This window comes from Amblyomma mixtum, chromosome 5 (genome assembly GCF_055824585.1).
Source record: "Amblyomma mixtum isolate Tamu chromosome 5, ASM5582458v1, whole genome shotgun sequence".
Taxonomy (NCBI): Eukaryota; Metazoa; Arthropoda; class Arachnida; order Ixodida; family Ixodidae; genus Amblyomma; species Amblyomma mixtum.
This window is the reverse complement of record NC_143016.1, coordinates 32,641,733-32,664,507: the sequence shown is the minus strand read 5'-3', so window position 1 is coordinate 32,664,507 and position 22,775 is coordinate 32,641,733. Positions and strand designations below refer to the sequence as shown.

At 46.6% G+C, this 22,775-nt stretch overlaps 1 protein-coding gene across 1 annotated transcript in view; it reads right to left on the bottom strand.

Annotated features, from left to right (window-relative positions):
* Nucleotides 1–22,775, bottom strand: part of LOC149341687 (uncharacterized) — a 280,304-nt gene that overhangs the window by 44,913 nt on the left and 212,616 nt on the right. Inside the window, exons 2-3 of the mRNA XM_089542011.1 lie at nucleotides 15,202–15,407; nucleotides 1,334–1,469 (exon numbers count right to left, since the gene is read on the bottom strand). Coding sequence (XP_089398137.1) covers nucleotides 1,334–1,469; nucleotides 15,202–15,407 — 342 coding nt within the window. The remainder of the gene's footprint in view (nucleotides 1–1,333; nucleotides 1,470–15,201; nucleotides 15,408–22,775) is intronic.

Sequence of the window (22,775 nt, the reverse complement as noted above, 5' to 3'; positions counted from 1 at the left end):
AAGCGCTAACTCGCAACTGAGGTTTATTGCTGACGCGCGCAATATAAGGTAGTCACTTTAAAAACATAAAACAAAAACAACCACAAACAGTCCCTCCTGGAAAGACCAAGTCAGAGGAAAAAATTGAAATTGAAGCATCAGGCGCCACTCATCGCTGTGGAAGATCAGTTAAAAAACCATTATCAAAAAAGGAATTCAAAGCAACGCTGAGGCTAAAAAATCGATTTCACAGTCTGCCAAGTTAACAGAGGGCTCACTGATACACGGATTCCGACATTTCCTAATATGGTATGCCTCCATTATCTCGCGTACACGCTGATCTCGATGTCTGAAAAGTATGACAGTACTAGAAAAAATCGGTTTACAAGTTTTCCCCTTCTGCTCTTCTTTTTTGCTACATTCCCGGCAATGCTCAGGAAGATTGCCATAATGATCTTTTAGGGAGTTACGGTGTTCACCAAGCCTAACGTTGAGGCATCGCCCCGTTTGTCCTACATAGACAGCTCCGCAGGACAACGGTAGTTTGTACACTACACCCAAGCTGCAGGGAACAAACGCAATAAACCTCAGTTGCGAGTTAGCGCTTGTCTGCGTCGTTTACTTTCCGTCCCGTGTGTTCCCTGTGCGCTATTTTTTACATCATGAACGTTATCCAACTTGCCCAACTTTCCGCTTTACCACTACGACGTCTATGACGGTGCCGCCACAGTACAGATCGTTAGCCTTAGATTGCTCTGCCTGTCCCTCCTTTACTATGTTTTTCCTTTTCTCTGCACGAACTACTTTGAAATAAAAAAGGCAACTATTATCCATTTCGCATATTTACTATAAGAGAAAAGCCGCAGCTAATGAATGCCTCTTTTGCTTGTGAGCCATCGCATCGAATAAAAGGCCGCCTTTTTCGCTTCATGTGCGTATATATTTCCTAAGTAATCAGTGCTGCCCAAAAGGGTCGCAATAGTGGCTCCATCTTTTATCGTGCAATGCTCTAGTAAAAAGCGTAGGCATTCTGGGGCCTACGGAAAGAGGTAAAGGGTACAGGCTTTAACACAAATGCCGGGGCAAGAAATGTGTTGACGCTTCGCGTCTTGGCGTTTCAGCCGCCACCCCGAGCTCTCTTGGGCCCGGTTACTTTCTCGCTACCTTAAGGCACTCCGTAGGTGTGCAGATACGTTTTGACGATGTACCTAGTTTCCTTTTTATGTCACGTAATCTACTTGTTGATGTTATACTGCGATCGCGATCGCATTTTCGGCGCTCAAGGGGTGGGCGATCTCATACACAAGGCCAGTATTGAGGTGCGCCACATGACCGTGCAAGTAGCTGAGCTCACCATAGATGCGCAGTTCCCGCTCTCCCTTGACAGTCTTGAAACCGGGACCCTCGGTGGAGACCTCGCAGCCGTACATGCCCTCCGTGTTCAGGTCGGTCTTCTCCAGGAACACGTTGTTCTTGTCCGATCGGGAGTGCTGCAGACGCAGTAGAGAGAGAGAGAGGAAGGGCGATGAGTGGAATGTGATGGACGAGAGAAACGAACGTGATTAGAAAGATTTGCGCGATTCCTGTGATCCACAATAAATCGGTTAAGAATCAAGCCTTCCAATTACGCAGTGTAAATCAAGACCCGAAATAAGAGGTAACGAGCATCTCTAAACTCATTTAAATTCGAGTCTTCTGTTTAGGCGCAGCCGTGGCATGCGGGCTTCGGACCCGTGACGGATGAGGAAGATTGGAAGAAGAGGCATTTGTGACTCGAGCACATGTCATTTTGTTGCTTCAGTCAGCCGTACTGCAGCTCGATAGTCTAAATACATGGCGGTGCTAGCTGCCTTTCTAACGAGCGTGTTACCTCGCTGGGCGGTTGAGTCGCAGCGGTTTTGATACAGTACCAAATCATAAAACGCTCTCCGCACCCAGCTTTACTAATTCCGAGCGCGGAGGTTCGGCTGCACTGTGCGAAGTTCAGCCCTCTCATTTTTATAATGAAAGTTTTCTGGAGAAAGAAAAGAAAACGAAAACTTCATTTAATAGTAAAGGCGTTTTTACACTCAAGTTATCCAGGGCCTCTGTCCCGTAGTTTTGTCTTTCGTGCAGTTACAATGCTTGGCTTCTTTCTGATTTCCTCCGTGTTGTCAATGGTAAAATAATGAATTTAATGGAGGGAGTGCATATTTATTGCTTCGAAAACACTTTTAACCGTTAGCAGAGGATTTATTAATAAAGATATCGTCATTATCTAAACAAAATTAACTGAACCTATGCTTCCTAGCAATTAAACGATATGAAAGATGGACACATAAAGGAAAAATAACGCTAGACATTCTGTTCTGCTTTAATCTTATTTGGCTCCGTTCGAGTCTCCAGTCCAGGTATTATTCGCCAAATTGTTCATGCGTCTGAGGATCAAGCGCTGATTAACCTTCCTTGCGAAATTCTAATCTTGCGAATCTCTAACACTGATTACATGTATCACGAGCTAGTCGCTGAGCTAACGCATCCTGAAACTGTGTTGACAGAGATCGTGTTGTTCAAACGTATTTATTATTCAAAATTAGTTCGGCCCCATCCTTTGCCTCACCTCATCGAAGATGACGGAGATAAGGATAAGGTTGTTCGTAGCTGGTTCAAATATGGGTCATCAGCCCAGCCTCCCAGAAAGCTTGGCCATCACAAGGTGGTGCCTTCTTCTGCTGGTGATGGCATTCGGCAGATCTTATTCTTTCTTGTTTACAAGATATCAGAAACGAGTGCTAGAGAAAACGAATTTCCTGTTCAGTTAAGAATATGATCGTTAACCGCCTTCTCCACATGGGTCAATAACAAGGAGCTTTGCCAAAACTTTTGCCTTGCATCCACGAATACACTTGTCTATCTACACCGGGATACATCAAAACGCCACTGTAGGCTTTAGGCAAGTCATGAACAGCAAAAAAAAAAAAAAAAAAAAAAAACCGGATAAGCTCGTTGGATGAAGTTTGCACGGATATCGTTAACTGCTTATCTGCCGAGTACCCTTTGCGTGAGGTCTATTCATGCGGCAGATATAATGAAGGAACCAGTTGAAAAAAAAAAAAGAAAAAGAACCACAAGGTAGGCGCAAACCATGAAACTGGAGTGAAAACTGTGCTTTGCTGAAGAGTTGCATCCCAAAGCAGGACTAGCTGATCACGCGCAGAGGAAACGTCACCCATTGACTCTAAACCTAGTTCGACAGAAGCAAGCAGCAAAGGTATCGCCAACGACGTAAAAAAACGAAATTCTTTTCCTAAACGGCAGAGTGACGGAGCGCTGATTGCATGATTGCCGTGAATTCTGATGCAATAGGCTTCTAAAAGTTCACTTTTTTCTTCACTCCCATCTCTTACGAGGACACTGGTGTTGCTAAACAATGGGTGGAACCCCCAGTTTTGGGATTGGCAAGGCAGGTGCGCTCTATCAGTAGAATCCAAGGAAGCAGAGTGTCTTCGCATCCTATTGTTGATAGACCGGCCTGTTTGGCTGATGTACACCTTTTCGCATGTCAGAAGAGGCTTGCATTCCACACGAGTGGCACATGTCAAGCGTTCACTTCATGCCTAGAAGGCACTTCCTTAACGCTGTGCACAGATCACCACTTAAAATTTATTCCTGTGACCATGTATAGGTCTAAGTTGCTCCGCTTATCTTCCGGAGCGACAATGTATTGCTTGTCTAAGGTACTTTTTATGGAAGGGTGGCAACTGTCTTACTAGTTCATTCTTAAAATCAGTTCATTCAATCCCTCTTTCTACAGCCTTTCAGTGCGCTTACCCCTAAGGCAACAGTTCTTTCCTAGATTTAGTTACAGTGCTCCAGCGTTAATGGCCGTCGTCACAGAATGTTAACTGAAGCGATTAAGACCCGGTACAATGGTAGCTGGTCTTCTGCAGGTCTTGCGGGTAGAGGTAGGAGGCAAGAATACTTTCTGCTTTTAGAATCCTCGCTCGAAGCTGTGGGCGCGTAACTCCTGATGCCCAGATGCAGATGTCGTCCGCATAGGTTAAGAGTTGCGCCAACTGCGGTAATAAACTGACAAGGCCGACAAGGTCAAGATTGAAGAGCGTCTGGCTCAGCACTCCAGCCTGTGGGACTCTACAGGAAGTGAAATGAGAAGATGTTGGTCTATCCTGGAACAGTGTGCGATTTTTTTTTTAAGTTTTAAAAACACATAAGATATAGTCTACAACTACAGGCAGGGAGTTGCCCGGTAAAGGCTTTAATATTATCAGGAAATCACCGACGTACGTAAAAACTCGGCGCAAACGCTCGGCACGACGAAACCCTCGAAGCAAGTAGCCGAATTTGCTAGAAAAGTCTCGCACAGCGCTGGGGAAACACAAGCTCCAATACAAATTCCCATCTTACGTGGCAGAACCGAACCTTGAAAATTAACGACAGTGGAGCATAGATACACGGATAGCAGCTCTAAAAACGCATAAATCGACAGGACACACGTGTTCTGGAAATCGACTAGGCCGCATTGTTCAGTGAGTTCACGCGCGCTGCGAAAAGTTCTTTAGGAGGAAGGCTGCAGAACAAAAGTTCGATAAGCACTGAAAAAGTCATACAAGCTCCTGGGATACCCTTTTTAAGCACTTGCGCTACCGCTGCATAGCCGGAAATGCTGTATGTGTATTGCGGGATGAGATACTGTCACTGCCGGTGTAGAAACTGGCCCACCAACTTATGCCGCGTTCCCGCCTCCGTGATGATTGCTCTTAGTGGGCAACCCACCCTGCGTGTTTACGCAGAAAAGAACACTTCGAGGCGATTCCGTCTGCATTTCTTGTAACTTTGCGAAACGTTTTTCAGGTTCAGGTCTCTCAGGAGCTTTACACCAGCCGGCTGCAATTTGTTCGTATTGTGGTCCGTAGGTATGAAGTTCTTTGCCAAGGCAGCATAGCTTCTCTCCAAACTTACTTGCAGGAAGTACTACTAGAGCCCCTCATTCTTGTTCACTTGGAGGAGGGTGAGGTAATATTCGACAAAGTAGTCGTCTACACTGTGCATCACGTCAATAAGGGCTTCACACTCTGGAGGCCTGCAATCTGAGTAGATCATAAACGTTCTTCGCTCTCTATCTTTCACTGCCTAGAAGTTAATTCCGCAATAAATGAACTCGTAACCTTCTTTTGGTGTACTGGAGCTGTCGTCAGGACGTTGGAAGCGGATGGTCAGGATCTGTAGAATGGAGTTCTGGAGACAGGCGAGGCATCTGCATGGCTGGTTACAAGTGGTGAGCCTCTAGGAACGTCACGAACGGTCCGGTGTGAGCTTTCTCAACGAGCACAGTCACCTGGCAAGCCAAGCGACTGAGTTATATTGGAATCAGTTTAGGTGACTTGTGAAAGAAGGAAAAGAATAACTTCAGCCGAAGCACAGTTGCGTATTTAAAAGGCTCTTCCACACCTGAGAACATTGACTGTCTGTTATAGAAGACCCGAAGTCCAGCCTGACACCGCGTGTAAAGAACCACGATGTTCACGCCATCATACGTGATGTGGGAGAAGAACGGAGCTCTAAGTCCGAAGAAGTCGACTCCCTCTTTAGGGCAGTCAGTGTGCGACCAGCGCTCAGCAACCGCGTAATACACAGTGAAGCCGATTACTTTGCCGAGAATGACTTGACTCCTCTCCATGCGGGCAAGCAAGGGGGGCTACCTACCAGTATGTTTAGAAAGAAGGTGGATGCTGCCATGACAAAGGACTTCCGCCCCACGGACTTCAAGGCCATAAAATAGAACAAAGACGGTACCTGAAAAACGTTTCGCAGTGACAAAATATGTAAAGGGAATTGCGTTCCAGTGTTCTGTTCTGTGTAAACTCACAAGGATGGTTGCGCACTAAGAGCCATCATCACAGACGCAGGAACGCGGCAGAGATTAGTGGGTCAGTTTCTACAGCGGCAGTGGCAGTTACAGTCTCGCATCCCTCAGGACCCGTACAGTGTTGCCAGTTCGGCTGAGGTAGCAGAAGTGCTTAGAAACGACATCCCAGGAGCCAATTCGACTTCTTCAGTGGATATGGAACTTTTCTTCTACAGCGTCCATCCTAGTGAAGTTTTCCCAGCAGGTAAAGGCACAGCGCGACTAAGACAGGACGAAGAAAGTAGACAGACACAGCGGTCAAGACTAGCTCAAGAAAGTACCCTTTTTCGCAGCAGCGCGTGAAGTCATTGCACAATGCGGCCCAGTCGATTTCCAGAACGCGTGTGGCAGGTCGATTGATGCCTTTTTAGACTTGCTATCCGTATATCTATCCTCCGCTGTCGTTAATTTTCAAGGTTCGGTGTTCTACAGAAAATGGGAATTCGTATTGGCGCTCGTGTTACCGCAGTGCTGTACGAGATTTTTATAGCAAATTCGGCTACTTGCTTCTAGGGTATCGTCGTGATGAACGTGTGTGGAAAGTTTATGGTACGATGACTTCCTGATGATAATAAAGCTTTTACCGGGCGACTCCCTGCTTGTAGACCTTACATTAAGGACTTGTAAAGCTTCATCACATTCACTTATTTTCACCTCTGAATTTTTCAGCGATCGTTCTAGCAGGTTTTCAGGCTTTAATAAAACTTCTTTCCGGGCGAGTTGGTGCATAATGAATGAATAAAAAGTTATAGCGGGAAGAGACATGTGTATGTGTGCCGTCTCCCTGTGGTTTTCTAGGTTTGCGCTATAACTTTTTACTAAATCATCTGAACCCTTCAGTGCATATTCTGGTATGACACCTCTCCGCTGGAGCTTTTTACCTAAAACTAAGAAATCATTGTTGTCTTACAGGTCTGCGCACTTAAAGCTTGTGAACTGAGGGATTGCTGTAAGCTATTTTAAGATTGCAGTGGAAAAAAATTCCCTGCCACGCAATCTAAAGCAACTTTCGCAAGCATTAGAACGTTTGGAAGCGGAAGGTTTTCCTGGGCACCTTTTGATTGAGGTTGCTGAATCGTTGCTCCGGAAGATAACGAAGTAAAAACGGAGCAGGTTAAACCTGTAGGTTGCCGATTGAACAAACTTTAAATCACGTCATATATGCACACTGTGTTACACAACATCAAGGAAGTGGCTTCCAGGCGTGTGGCGACCACAATTTATTTCGGCTGCGACTTGTGCGCGCTTGTATTATGAGAGATGCCGAGGAATGGAGAGTACACGGCGCAGTATGACAACTTAATTCGCATAATGTACCACACGTGCGGCACACAGGACCCTCCCAACATGCGACAATGATTTACATCAGCCAAACAGGGCGTTGTATCAATGACAGGCTGCGAGAAAACTTCTTCTTTGGATTGCAAAGATGAAGCACACCTGCCTCGAAACTGGCGAAAGTGAGTGTGCCACCTGTTGTTTAGAAACATCAGTATCCTCTGCAGAGATAGGCTTAACGAAGAAAGAGATCTAGAAGTCTATAACATCAAAATGGATGACTGTGACTGCATAAGCGCCCTATCACTGTACCTGTTTGCAAATAAATTCGTTCTTTTTTATAGATGGCCGGTGAAAGCTTTGCTCCTTGTTTGCGTCTAAATAATTTTATTTTATCTGGGGACATGTGCTCTGCGTATGATCTCTGTGTTGCTGGGAGGTGCAACTCTTCAACAATTTAAAGCACTGCTCAGTCAACCAGTTTTTGCTTTACTGAGAGAACACAGGTAGTGAAAAAAGGATCTGAAGATAAAGATGCTCCTTCACAGCTTGACAAATATCCGTCAGGTTCTAGAGCAGTGAAGGCTAGTTTATAGGTCGAATACATCTCAGGTAAAAAAAAGAACACAGTAATAGCACATTTGTCACCCCAGTATCGTGTTGTCTGCCTCAATTTGGGTTCCTTTATAGTTTTTCGGTTGCTTCGTTCATCAAACATATACTAATTAGCTTAACTGTCAACTTTTCTACATGCTACAGGCAGGCCTAGCCGTATTGGTAGCCTTCGTTAAGCACAAAGAGAAAAATAGCCGATGGACGACGTTTGCCCCCACCATCTCGACAATCTCGCTGAGAAACTCAGCCTACACATTATAATCATTGCTGCTTTCAGAATGCTCTACTTTCACTGAAATATACATGTAAATAAAATGACAACAGAAAGAACTGATCGATAGATCAATGTGCAGAGAATGAAATACAAAAGAAAAACAATAGAGAGACGGCATAGAAAGCAGGGCCTACAAGGTGGGCTTCATACCTAACACGCTGGACATTCGACATCGATATCGACTGAAGAGGCCTTCACCCTCGAGTACTCATAGACCAAAGAGGTCCTTCATTACATCGTTGTCCGCATGCATAAACATTGATTCATAAACATTTATACGTGCATAATGGTGCGGTCGAAAGCGCGCCGCTTTCGATCGGAAGTGCACGCCACTGAGCGGTACAAAACAGCACGCCGATTTTTCTACTCAATTTTTAAGCAGGACGCCGGTATACCGACGCATAAGCGGGCACCCCGTACGCGCGCGATCAGCACCATGTCGATCGCTAATGAGCGCCAAACCGACTCCCGCGGGCGCCGCAACATTGCTTTCAACGCCCGGGGGGATCTCGCTGCATACTCGCAGGGCTGACCGCTGTAACGATGCAGAGATCATGCCGTACTGACCCGAATGCAAAGGCTGCGCCGCTATTGAAGGGTCAACTGGGCGCCTGCGCACGGCACTCGAAAGAGCAAAAACGAATGATAAAACTCGACAAAGGCCAAGAGGAAGTTAAAAAGCAGAACGTAACGTATGCAGATGCTCGACTTGGGCGAGCAAGAGCAGATGCTGCACGAGAGTGGTGCCTGATCGAGACAGCTGCTATATTTACTGCGAGCCAAACGGGCAGCGTCGTAGGGGGCCAATGAGAAGGGCGCGCGAGGCCGGTCGTAAACGAAAGGGCGTCCTGCATATTATGCATGAGGCGTAAGCGGGGTCCCTTTTGTTCCCGTGTACAGCGGCGGCCAGCTTTTATGTCTGCCCGCATTCCCTGGCCGAGTCTACCAGCATGTTCGCTTCAACCACCCTCCGCACGCTAGTCACCCCCTTTGTGCTGTGTTGTGGTATTACGGTTCTTATCGGTGCAAACAACGCGACAACTAGCAACGTTGGCGCGGCCGGGTTGATTCGTGCCGGTGATGGTGCGAGTACATCATAGGCTTATCAAGGACTCGTTTGTGCCGTGTTAACGGTGTTAACAAGAACGAGGAGACGAGAACTCGTCTGATTTGCAGCCGATGCGCGACAAATAGCGCGACGGTGTTGTATGTTAGCCGCCTACGGAGGCGTTCTGTGAACTTTGCAGGTTGTGTGACGAAAAACAGGTGTGAGCTTAAGAGAGGGAGAGAGTGATACTTGTGATGAACGAGCGATGTGTTGAAAAAGTGACGTCGACAAGGATTAAGGGAGCCTAAGAGCAACTGGACTGCGGTGAAAAAAGCTAAAAAGCCCAGATTAGTTTTAAAATCACAGATTTGCTTCCTTAGATGAAAATAAATGTAAAACTAGCAGCATGGTAGTCAAAAATAAAAATACAGAAATAGAGCAGAGACCTGCGCATAAGTCAACCAGAGGAAATGCGGGTAATAGTATGGAGAAGAAAAGAAAAAAAAGATCTGAATTATCTATATGAACAAATAAACAAAACCTTCAAAACGACAAGGGTCTGCAGAAGTACATGACTAAAGGCAATGAAAACAAAATAATGCCTACATACACAATTGTCCTTTCCTGCTATCTCTCCTGTCTGTGTTTTCTTCCTATCTATTTCTTCCTTATCCCTCTATTTTCGTCGGCCGCAGCTCGGGTGATTAAGATAGTAGATAGCCGTTGCTGTGGGCGGCAGGAGCATCTTTGCCTTCCGTTTTTTTTTTTAATTTTGTAATAAACCGCTGCTAATACTACTACTGCACATGCAGCACCAGAAAATATAGTGAGCGAAAGTGCAGCAAATGCAAGCAGTGTCCTAATTTTTGTACCCCGAAATAATACAGAGAAAACAACTAAGAAGTGGAAATATTGCGAAGGTAGAAAAATCCTAACGTGCCTCCTCACGCACCCCTCCCTCTCGCCTGTTTGAATGCACCCGTTCTCAGGTCTATCTAAACTGAACCACCATGCACAGAAACATTCTTCAGAGGCTTCGCACCCTGCCGCTCTGTGTCCGTAACTATCTAGTCTTGTCTAGTTTTCGGGCGCTGGAAGGAGCTTTCTGTCACGGCGTGCCATGACGGAGAGTCCGTTTACACCACAGGACGTCGACAGGACGTCCCTCGTACAGCTGCCGCCATAAAACGTGACATGAACTACGTGCATTGTAAAACGGCACGTGTGGCACTTTCGAGGAGCTCCCCCGGCATATTACAATAGGTACTTCGCAGAAACAGTGATAATTCATGCCGCAAAATGACCCATTTCAGGCCCTTGTTACCGAAAGCAGCTTCAAAACTCCATCATTGGGAAGAAGTGAGACAATTTCGTTCTTATAAATCTGTGAAACTCCACGAAAATTCTCTTTCTTCCAAATCTGACCCCCAAATTTGCTGAAAAAGGAAAATTTTGCGAATGCAGCAGCACTGCGCATGCAGTGAGGTCAGCCTGTCTTCATTGTACAGCACATATTCCCAAACGTCTGCAGTCAGTGAGGGGGGGGGGGGGGGGGGGGCGCACGGCAGGTGAGCGTAAAACACACGATTCCGCGGTTCCGCGGAAGCCTATCTCATTCGCTAAAGGAACGAAAAATTGATCAACCCCCACTATTGCAGGTTGCGTTGCGTTGGAGGTTAATGTTTTTTTACAGAATCAAACTCAGCGATTTACAGAAGGGACGTATCGCGCAGCGCTCGTTTCAGCCTCAACGAGATCCCGAGGAAACAAATTGTCATGCCTCGGTCGTCAGACACGACCAACGACATGAGGCATTCGCTGTTTGCGTCTTCCGAAAACCATTACTGGTGTCTTGAGGAAAGAGTTCAGCCTTTATCAGCACGAAGTATGTAATACCTTTCGAACGCTTCTTCCAGCTACGATGAATCATCCAAGCAAAAGAGAAAGCGGTGGCAAGTTTCGGCACTGTTCGTAGCGGAGGGCAGTGTTCTAAAGCGGGCAGTGCGCGCTGCCGCCAGCTGCCTGAGAAGAGCAGGCAGTGTTTTCGCTGAAGCCAGGACGCGGGGCGTCGCGTTGTACGCGTCGGAGCTGCCCGCATCCGCGTGCCAGGCGGCGATATGTGTTGCGAGGCGGACGGGGAGTGGACGGCAGCAGGTATAGTACCGCAATGATGGCACGAGGAAGGCAGAAAGGGGGGATGGTTATGGCGAGTCCAGCAGCGGACCGGGCGCCGTTGCTCGCGCCCAGGGATCCGAGAGCGGGCGTCATTAATTAGTGGGGCAACGGGGGTTTGGCGCCACGCCCTGGCGTCGCGAGGAGGGCCCCCGGGGCATTTATTCCTCCTAATTGCGGCGGACCTCACGGCGACAAGCAAGCAGCTGCAGGGAGAAGGGCGGGAGAATGCACAAAAATATGATAATAAAAGACAGGGACGACCATCCCGTGCCCCACCACGCCACGCACAAGCATGGCCGAACATGCATGGGTGATCCGGGGCTGAAGGTTCCCGCAAACCCAATGACTGGACGTTGGCCGCGATGCACGCTATACGCGAGGAGTCACGTGGGAAAGGGCAGCGCGCTGCTGCTTTGCCTACGAGCTCGACCGCGGCTAGTTACCCGCAGCACTGCCAAAGGTCTGTCTCAGAACTTGCCACACATGAAAGGATCCTCGGTCTGTCATTCTCTTGCAGGGCACCAACAACCATTCCTTGCCTTCCTCACTGTCGTAGCTTGCCCTGCGATTTTTTTGTGTACCAATCGCAGGCATCGATGAACCGACGCATAGACGGAGACCATGCACGGAGCCAACGCGCGCGACGCTACTGAAACCCTTCGTCCCGGTGATGGGCCGGCCACGGGTGGTAGCTCTCCGTAAACGCTGCGCGGAAGTACCGTGACCGAGTGCAGCGGGCTGTGTGGCAAGGGCGTTGTGGGGCCAGCGTTGGCGGTGGTGTTGGGGTCGCCAGCGGAATGATAAGCGGCTCACTCGATAATCGCTTCTGTTCGCGCGCCTGCTTACTCCTCCCTCTTGGCAGCTGCTGCTGGCCTTTACTTGCTTCTGTATGTGCACTGCAGCCCTTCTCTCCCCCTTTCTCTCTCTCCTGCGGGTTAATATTCTTCTCCGCCCATATCTCTTGCCCCTGCGACCTTTTACAGAAACGGCAGTCAGGCGTGTCCGTACACGACTAACAAGCTTCTGGGACGAATGCAAACACAACCAACGCAACGTGACGAGAAAGCAGTCATCGTTGGCACGTTTTATAGTTTCGAAATCTGTAAGAGCTCAGTTGATGGCTATATATATTTTTACTTGCACTGGAAGTACAGGTTAAGTGTACATCTTGCTTCATTTTTTTTTCTCCTCCTGTGTTAATGGCACGCATGCGCTAAGCATACAGCTACTGTGTCTAAGTTGTGCCTTTACAAGGCTTACGGAGATTATTATGAAAACGCCTTGAAGCACCTTGTGTAAACATTTGGATGAGCGAAAGCCGTACTTTTTTGCAAACGTTACGCGGCTGCGCAAAACATGACTTTTTTTGTTGTGTAGCTGTGAGCCAAGAAAGACTCTACTCTAATGTTAGTGAAAAATTTATCAAACTCAGGAAATCTGGACAAACCCTTCTAGTTTCAGCAGCTGCCACCCCACGCCGCGTAGCGCTGAACATTCAAGATAACCGCGGGAATTTCGAATATTCTGTACATTCTATTGATTTTCTATGGCCGCCTGAAGTAGTTGGTGTGAGCGCAGGAATGATTTTAGGTGAGAGGATGCAAATAGGAGGAAGAGACTACCACGATAATCATCATGTTTGCGCATAATCTCTCGGTACTATCTATTTTTCGCGAGATCACAAGCTTAAAGTGACCCCATTGAGTCAGGCGGTGCTCTCTTCTAGCGACCAACGGGTGATGCTAGTTGCTGACGCCCAGGAAAGCTCGGAATGTGCATAGGAAGCCGTTGCCTAGCAGGCCTCTTAAAACTGCGGCGAACAAAAGGTGATAACTCCCACTGTAAAACAACCGGAGCAAAGGATAATTTGACAAGGCCTCACAAGTGAAGCGCAAACGCTTTTTCTCATGTGTTTGGACACCGCTGGGATGCGAAGGTAGAGAATTACGTTGAAAATTTTTAGCTCTCTCATTACACGCTTCTCAGAGGCAACAAGGTATTCGAGAACGCACAGGCTATTTTGAAGTAGCAGTTGCTAGGGTTCCACACAATTTGCGGTCAAAAAACCTTCTATGCCTGGCCGCTAAGTATATAGCTCATGTCAGGCGTTCAAATACACTTTGGACGCCTAGTGGAGCGCAGTTTATCATCTCCTATATTGCAGCCTTACGTGAGTAGAACAGCTTTTCAGCATCGCTGCATATCTGACGCAGTTTTCCGACATTCTGAGTCAGAACGCTCCTATAACCTATTCCGTACTTACAATTACAGGCTACCTTTTAACTCCCGACTTAATCATATAGCAGTTCAGAGTGAGACAAAACTGCGTGATTTCGTGCGTTCAAAATTTGGATCGACACAATATCAGCCAAAAAACAGACAGAAAAATAAATGAAGAGCATTATGTTAGAAGTGCCTAACCGCTGGAAGTGCGTCTATAAATGAAACAGAAATCTAAAACAGAGGGGAAGGCGAGCACAAGGCTCGCTGAGCGCCTGTTAACAATGGGCGACTTCTCGTGAGTGATCGCCGGTAGTAAAACGTTTCGCAACCTTTCGCAGCAACCACTTCGTGCACGCTCACCTTGAGTATGTTTTGTATTTTCATTTCTTTCAGCTTGAAGTTGTTAGATACAGGCAGATATCTGCACCAGGGCTCAATGTGTTTGAAAATGAAAGAACACGAAGGAAAAATGTTGTCTGAAACAAAAATAAAAAGTGCATGAGAGATGAAGCTGCGAGTAAGCTAAAAAAATTGCCAATTCATATTAGCTCGTTCGATAGAGGCGTCTTCATCAGTACAAGAAACTTGGTTCATTTCAATCTCGGTTAAGGCTGGCATGCTTGTTGCCGTTTTTGGAGCTTATAGTATATGGAACCTTTCGCAACAAGTCACGTGGCGCCAGTGGAAGCTACGTATGGGGAGTTTACTTAGAAAATCGTTTTCAAGATAGCAGCCTCCATTTTTTGCGGAAGCTCCGACGAGTGTTTGTCTTTTTGCTTGTTTTTCATTCGCAGAAAGTCTGGACAAGCGTATTTTTCCATAATAATAAATATATTCGCAGATTCCTCCTCGGGACGCTTTAATTTTCTGCTATTCATTGCCACAAACGCACCCCACTGGTCTTCTATGGTAGTCTTACCTACTCGGTGCCAGCGCAGGACAAAATATATACAAAATATATAAAAACATATAAATGTACAAAAAATATATAAAATATATAAACTTTTTGCAGGACAAAAAGCAATATTTCGCTACGCATCGGAAGGTTTGACCAATCCCACCAGTATTCTCATAACAGCATCTTATAATATTATATCGTTGCCTCACAGTTAAAAGCTATGTGCAAAAAAGCTGGACTTGTGCGATCTGTGCGCTTAAATGTCCTAAATTGGGCCGACTAATTTTAAAAGAAATAACGGCCTCTCTTGACATGACTTCTTCAAAATAAAGATAACTTAAATCTTGAAAGTAGCCAGGCATCGCAATATGCGCATTTGGGGACTTGCAGAAATTGCACTATTAATGACCTGTATGGGAGGGACTTCTTGAGTCGCGCCTCCCGGGCCAGAGACCCCGAGCACGTCACTCCCTCGCTCCTACACGTGTCAAAAAAACATCCCCCCCCCCCCTCCCCCCCCTGCCGTGGCATGTTCCTTCGAATAATATAGAAATGTTATCCCGCTAACCCGTTATCCCTCTGGATAACGGGTCTTGGCCGAACGAGTTAGTCTACCAAACGTACTCGCGTAGCATTCTATCGCGCCAGGAAGGCTTGATTGTTAGCCCTCATTACTCGCGAGATGAATCCGTCAGAGAACCCATATCAGCGTTGGAGTCGACACGGCCTCGATCAGTCTGCCATTAAAAGTGGCCAAGTGATAACCCAGGCGCTCTACGCGCGGGTAATGTACGAGCGGCACTTACGTCGACGAAGGTGCCGACCAGCTCGTACGACTGCCCCGGCGGCACGTCGCTGGGCAGGTACCGGTAGAACTCGACGTTGTTCTTGTACCACTTGACCGAGTAGAGCTCGGCATTCTCCAGGTCGTACTCGCAGCGCAGCTGCACGGGCTCGCCACTGCGCACCGCGCCCGGCACGTGCAGATCAACCAGCCGCAGGCAGAGACCGCCTGCGTTTGCGAGAGGGAGAGGGGGAAGAGAGAGAGCGTGAGCGACGCCGGAGGTTAAAGATTCCGGGCTGCCTGTGCAGTCCTGGCTTGCCGCAGCTTTGCGCTGCGACAGCCATCTTTTGTGCACACATGAAACAGCAAGTGCAGCATTAACTTGACAGATGATCCGTGTTGAGTGGCTTCTATTCACATGCTGTAGTTCATATAAGCGTCCTTTCTTCTATAAATCCGCCTGTTGCAAGAAGAAGCGTCATTGTCTTCTCCGATGTTTTCTTATTTATGTGTTATTGTTTATTGTTTTCATTCATTCATTCATAGTGACAAATCATGAAAAGTAGAAATTTTTCAATTTTACTTGCTTGAAAACGGAACCGAATTCACAAACTTCCCAGCGGCAATTCCTATTCAAGATTTGCTGCAAAGTTCAGAAACATTGGTCATGGGAAGTTGAGCATTCAATGTAGATTTGGCAACAACGTAAACGTTAGGGTCGGAAGATAAAAATTATTCGCGTCTAAAATTTCCGTCAAAAGAGCATAGTTGCAGGAGGCTTCACTACCAGAACGAACAACAGGGGAAGAGAAGATGAGTCGAATCAAATGGAGCCTTGAATTGGCATAGTAGGACTGAGATCAAAGAACGTCGCAGTTCCTTCCAGACATTTTTCCTAAGACAACGGCTTTATGTTTCCAACATCCCGCCGAATATGTTCCGAACTACCTTTGATGTACGACTCACGGCCTTTTTTTTTCCACGTGCAGCAATGTGCGCGCTTCTTCCGTTGAATCTAGGTCACTGCACTCCATTTGTGGCGGCCCGCATAAGCTTCTTGAAAACGTCCCGAGGGGCAACACTTCAGGAAACAAGGATCTCATTAGTTTCCGAAACAAGTTGAAAAATAAGGAAGTGAAAACAACGGGAAGAATGTAAGTTTTGTCTGTTGTACTTTGTGAGTATTCGTGTACTCAGTGTACTTGTTTTTTATTCTTTATTCCACACATTGTACTCGGTAAGTGCTCACACCGAAAGTGTACTCATTCGCTACTCTACAACTACTAGGCTATGCATGTGGGAATCGAATCCGTGACGTCTTACTTAATAGCAGAGTGCCAAGGCCACTGGGTCAATTTTGCGTGCTCATACATGATAGCAAAGCTCTCGAATCGCTCCACCCGTTCGGTGCTATATCAAAGATTTTGCTCGGCTCAGGACGTTCCGTTATCTATAAACTTTCACTGCTTGGGTTTTCGGTCGTCGGAACATGGCCGTAATCAAATAGCAGAGTGGTTTTAAGAGTACTGGATACGTTTCTCAGCTTCGTTCACTCCGCGCCAGAAGGGCCTCTTCTAAAATCGAGCGTTTTCGCAGCGAACTTCACAGGGATGGGTTTGACGACAAAAGGGATTGTAACCGAAAAGGAAGAAAGGAGAGGAATTATTGACACGTCAGACGACGCACCTCGGAACTCTCCCGAGTCAACAAATGGGGAGAAAAAAAAAAACAGACAGTACTGACGTGCTAAGCCACAAGACCGACAGATGAGAGCCATCCGCTTATACGATTTTCTTTTCTCCCTCAGGGGAAAAAAGGAGCCACTCTAGGTATTTCCGCGCAAAATTTCGTTGATACAAAAATATATAAAAAGAATCTCGCCTAGGACTAACGCAATTTCGTCGAGTGGGACAAAACTAACGGATGCTACAGCGTTAGCTTCCACTCATTTTTCTTGCACTTCCTCCTTCTCCACAGCTCACATAGAAAAGAAAATGGTAAAATTTGTTTCGAAAAAAAAATATATAAGTTAACCGCGAAGCTCCGCTCAGAGCAGTGTTCAACGGTTCATTTTGACTTCCGTTTCGTTGAGCGTGCTGCAGATTTGTTTCGTTAATCTTATGCTTCCAACTCACACCAACCTGCTCCTTCCCCTTCCCCTCTGCCCCTCTCTCTCTCTTTCGCTTATCCTGGCATTGTTGAGCATCAGTGAACGGGCGATGGTTAAAGTTTGACAATGTGGCGGCCGGCGCGGGACGCGAAATTCGGCCCGGAGAATCGACGGGGGCTTCCGCCAGCTCGTGCGGCTCCGGGTCCTTCGGCGGCGGCGGAGCGGCGCCTAATAGATTGATACAATAAAGAAGCTAGTCGTCGCAATTTTTCTCTCGTTCCTAATCGCTTTAAGGGTAATTGGCTAGCTCGAATCGAGGCTTATCGGGATCAAAACTGGTGCTCGTCTCCCCCCTCTCTCTCTACCTCTTTCTTTGCGCTGGCTGCTCCATTCTCCATTTCTCTCGTTTGGTTTCTCCGCACTTGACGGCACCGTTTTGTTTGTGTGGGGTGGATGCTTCTAGCGAGTCAGTTTGCTTTTACGAGTGTAAGAAACTGCTGTAAATTTATTCAACGCTTTTTGTCTTGCTTTTTGTCGAAAGAGGTGTGGTCGTCATTTTGCGGTGGCCGACTCGCTAGTGAAAGGTTCTCACTTTAAGCCGGCTACGCAGACTGGTATTGTATTCTTGAACTTTTTTTTTTTGCCATAGATTCTACGAGTCGAGATTATACCTGGCGAAATTTCTAAACAAAGAAAGTGTTTGTAACAACTTAGGCATAAATGACAAACAAATATAGCCGCTGACATTTTCGTTCGGCGTGTTAACTTTCTCCTTTTTTTATCTTCTATACTTATAAACAGCATTACCAGAACACCTTATTATCGGAGTGACAAGAAATGTTAATTCAAAAGAACAAAAAATTGGGATAGTTATAGAGGAAGAATACGTCAAGACGAACGCTGTCTTGTCGACACCAACAAGACAGAGCTCGCATTGTTTGATTCTTCTTGAGTGCCCCTTCACTTTTTGCTCGTTCAGAGATAAAACTGTACTTGTTTTACGGTGTGTGTCCGACACGCACGCACGCACGCACTATCAGCCACGAAACGGACACTTCAGATGATCGGCTAGCTTGACTGCTTCGGAAGAAATTTAGCTGCCGCACACCCGCATTCCGCAAACGTTTGGGGTCGACAGCACATGCTCATTTAACGCATAAACAAGAAAAGTGGATCCGAAAGAACAACTTTAAGCTAGTGCGTGTTGCGGTCGAAATGAGCGGATGGCAACAAATGGTAGCCAATGCGAAGGGGAAAAGCCCCCTTTGAAACGTGCGTTAAGCACCCGATCCACTCAGGTCTCCGGGCTTTAATCGGCTGGTCGTCGCAGATAACCCTGGCTAGGCCCAATGTGCTGCTCGACACCACGATAGGGGTGCAACCGCGCTAATTACCCGGCAGCCGCGGGAACTGCACTGTGTTCACGCGTACGGTTTGCTTCTCCATTCTGTGTTCCTTACGTCCCTAATTGTCTCCTTGGATCCCTTCCTTTCTTTTTCGAACTACTCGATGTATTCCCACTTCGGCTTCCTTTATTATTTGTTCCTTTATCTTTGTCCTACTTTCCAATCGTAATTAGCTGATTTTTTTCTTAATTGCATACTCGGAAACATCCTCTTCTGCATCAAAATGTAACGAGGAATTGGAAATGAGCGCACAGAGTAATTAAAAATGAAGAAGCCCACTCCTATAGTTTTGAACAATCCGCCTTACATCGACGAGGAGTATTAGCACTGCACTACAGCGACCAGTGATCAGTTGCTTCTTGGGTGCACAAAAGCATGAGATTTTTTCAGCGCACCTTTTCTACCTACACGCGCGCACTTTTGTCACAGTACTCACGAGAATGCCAAGCAAGGTATGGACACCAAAGTTTTCTTTCTTTAACTTTAGCACACCTCACTTCCATTCGCGACTTTCCCCTGCAGCTACTTGTTAATAAAAAATGGCTTCAAAAGCTCGGCGGCGAGAAGACAATGTTCGGTATTCTCAGGTCTCGAGAAGTTAATGCAAAAGATTCCAGTGGAATCCAAGAAAAAAACTTCTGTTCCGCAGTACTGATTAAAGTGAGACAAAAAGAACGGGAACAAGGCGGTTTCGTTGAAACAGGGCGCGAAGCAATTTTCTATACTTCATAAATCTTCTGTAATACACCATACCAGCAGCGCGCCGAGTGTGAACTTCATTTCGGTACCTTTTTTTTTTTTTTGTCATTTCTGTCATACCTAGAAATGGGAGCGCCACGGAGTCTCAGAACGGGGCTTATGCTTTGAAAATTTTTTTTTTTTTCCCTTTGTGCGAGAAATGTCTGCAGCAGACAGCCGGGATTACCAGAGGTTGTTAGGTTCTGAGAATTCCTTTTGTTTAATGCTTTTAAATGGTACCGTTATTATGAATACATTGTAAGTGGTGCAAGAGCGTACGCTATTTCCTGTTTCACTGGCGGGTCTGAAGGCGCACACAGTGACTGAAGAAAAGATTTTTATTTATTTTCAACATACTGCTTGGCCTCACGCAGGAGCCCGTTGCATGAAAGGGAGTAAAAAATAATGCGTACATTCTGGTTTCTTTGGAGAAAATGAAACAAAATCAACAACAGCAAAATTGTCACAGTAATACATTTAAAAGTAACAAAAAGTTAACACATCAATTTTTAAGACATCAAGTTGCTAGTGGGAAAGATGAAGTTTTGTCACAGGCATGAACACTGTATGATGCTAACACTTTTGTTTATCCCACGATTTCATCGTTTTATTTATGGATAGAAAGGCGACCGGTGAGTAGTTGAGGAAGTGAAAGGTGTTTGGGCTGCACAGCCTGACCGCATCAGAACCGGCTACAGATGGCAAGGTAAGGTACCGAGAAGACCGAGTTTAAAAATGACGCGGAGTTGCAAAACATTCAACTTCCCTGGGAGGTCGTCCTAGCATTATCACTCCCCCACCTCCCTTTATTTTTTCGCTTCCGCCACAGTCGCGCCGAAGAAAGGCGGGCGTAGAGGTTGGATCCTGCATGAAAGAGCTGACTGCGTATAAAACCGAAAAAGTGAGCCTCACGAACTCGCAATCCTTCCTGGCCGTAGCGGATAGTCCACATGTCGCCTTCTCGTTTAAAAAAAGGTCGCGGAGAGAAGCTTTCCAGTGGCCAAGAAGTCAAACGTACTTGCTTATAGGGAGAAAAAAAAAAGGGGGGGGGGGGGGGGGCAGTGCACCGTCGGCATTTGGCGAGAGAGAGAGAGAGAGAGAAAGGGGGAGAGAAACAATAACAGTGGGGCCTCCTTGTCGTCTTCGTCGGCGCACCAGAGAAAATAAGCCCCGGTGCGCTGCGCTAACAAGTGAGGGGTGGCCAGCCAGCGGCGCCGCCTACAGCCGCTGGCCAGAGAGAGATCCCGGCTCTGTTCACCTTCGCCTTATCTGCTTTTAACAGGGTGGCGGATGGCGTTCGTTACGTCTCTGCGACTGATCGGGTGCTCCCCGTGGCCCCTTGTAACCCCCTTCCTCCTCCTCTCTCTTTTCTCTCTCTCTCTTTGTGTGCTTTCACTATTCCTTGCCACCCCTGCTCACCGCCGCCTCCCTAGCCTCACTAGCCGAAAGCTCATCCCTGTATCCTTTTGCCGAACTGTTGCCATTTGTCCTTCTCTCGCCCTCATTGGCCCAGGAAACGACCAGCGCGGAGAGGGTGAGAGAACGCGAAGGAGGAAGAGGACGCAGCGCTTAAAGGCGGCGTACGGGTTCGCCTGACCGCTGTTTCGTGTATTTTACTGCATATTTTCATTTTGTTTTTTCGTACGATGGGTGAGATCGCAGTGGCGGGCCAAACGCGCGGGAAAGTACAGAACAAAACAAAAAAAAAACGCGCAAACACAAAAGGTAGAGGTGAGCAGAGGAAGAGAATGTGACGAAGAGTGTTGGATTTACACAGGAGATGCCGCTATTCATATATATAAGTTTTTTTTTTTTATTTACCCCGGGTGCTTTCTTTTCTTTCCTCCGTTTATTTTTCCGGTCCGGCCTGGCAGCGTGCGGGTCCTGGGAAGATGCCCCCTTTGCGTTATCGCCGGATTAGCCCTACGAATGTGCAGCCTATAAAATATACGCGGGCCTAATCGCTTTTCCAAGAGCCCAAGGCTGATCCTAGTCTCGCCGGCCCGCTCGCCCTCGGTGTTCTTACCTCACGGTTCTGGGATTCTGCCCTTTTTTTTAACTCTTTTTGTTTTCGCGAGGCAGGCTCTGCTGCCTCGTGGCCTTCTATAGTATTTGGTAGCCTTCTCCTTTTTCTTGGTGTTCGTTAAGAGGAAGCCAGAAAGATGTTCAGTAAACACAGTGCTAACTACAGCTATAGAGGCCGTAGAAGGAACGAGGTAAACCCTAACGCAGTCCATATGCTATGAAGAACAGGCGCCTTCAGAAACCTTCTTTGCGCCACTCAGCGCCCTCATTAGAGCGAGTGGAATAAGCCAGATCGCGAAAATGGCAGGCAGATTGTTGAGCTTTATATTGTTATTATTTCTGCCTGATCCGCGTTTCGTGTACTCTTCAAAACAGTGCCTGCACTCCTCCCTCCTGTGGTATTAGTTTTTCATCTTTACGAGTGTCAAATGAAAATAAAGAGCTCGATGATAGTATCGAAACATTTCTCTCTACATAAATGAAATAATTGTAAAGAGGAAGATGCTTAGCCAATTAAGGCCGTTACAGAATAAATAAAATTGGCGCTAAAGCAAGTAAGGAAGACAAGAAGACAAATGTTGATATATTTGTACGTGACCTTTCTGTGGCCGAAGAGGATTTAGTGCACATAAGATGAAGTTGATAGCATTGTTTCGTATTTGCAGCATGAAGGAGAGCAAAAGCAGAGGAACTACTGCTGCCGATCGTTCAATGGCGTTCTCAGCTTTTTTTTTTAAAAACCAATCCCCGATATTTTACTATTAGATTAGTCAGGCTGACCTGCCCCAGCTATGCCTCTCGCCCGTCTCCCCTTTCCCCCAGCTGATTTGCATTCCAATAAACGCCACTGCAGTTTGCAGTGATGACAGTTTCACACTGTTCACAGCATGTTGTCGGTGTCAATTGCTGTTTATAGTGCTCAACTCTTGGCTCATGTTGATACCGGAAGCAGTCAACAACTTGTAAACAGCCGGTTTCAGGAAATTTAATGAGATCTCATGTCACCCAATCAATGACGAACTTTAACGAAAAAAAAAAGGGAAGTAAGCGCTTTATGCTGGCTTTGCATGAACCGCCTTTTCCCTCTAAAAGTGACTTAATTTTGCTCCTGCGCGGTTGGTCTTCCGGCCCTTTCGCACACTTCGCTAGTTGCGCTGGTTAATTACAGCTGTTGGTATTCGATGTGAACTGCCTTTATTATTTTTCTGTTTCCATACTTCTCTTCCCATCTGCGATTTTAGCTTTACGTATAATGACGGCAAGAATAAAAAAAAAACAAATGATCTATGGCTCATGCAAATATTCCCACTTAAGCAC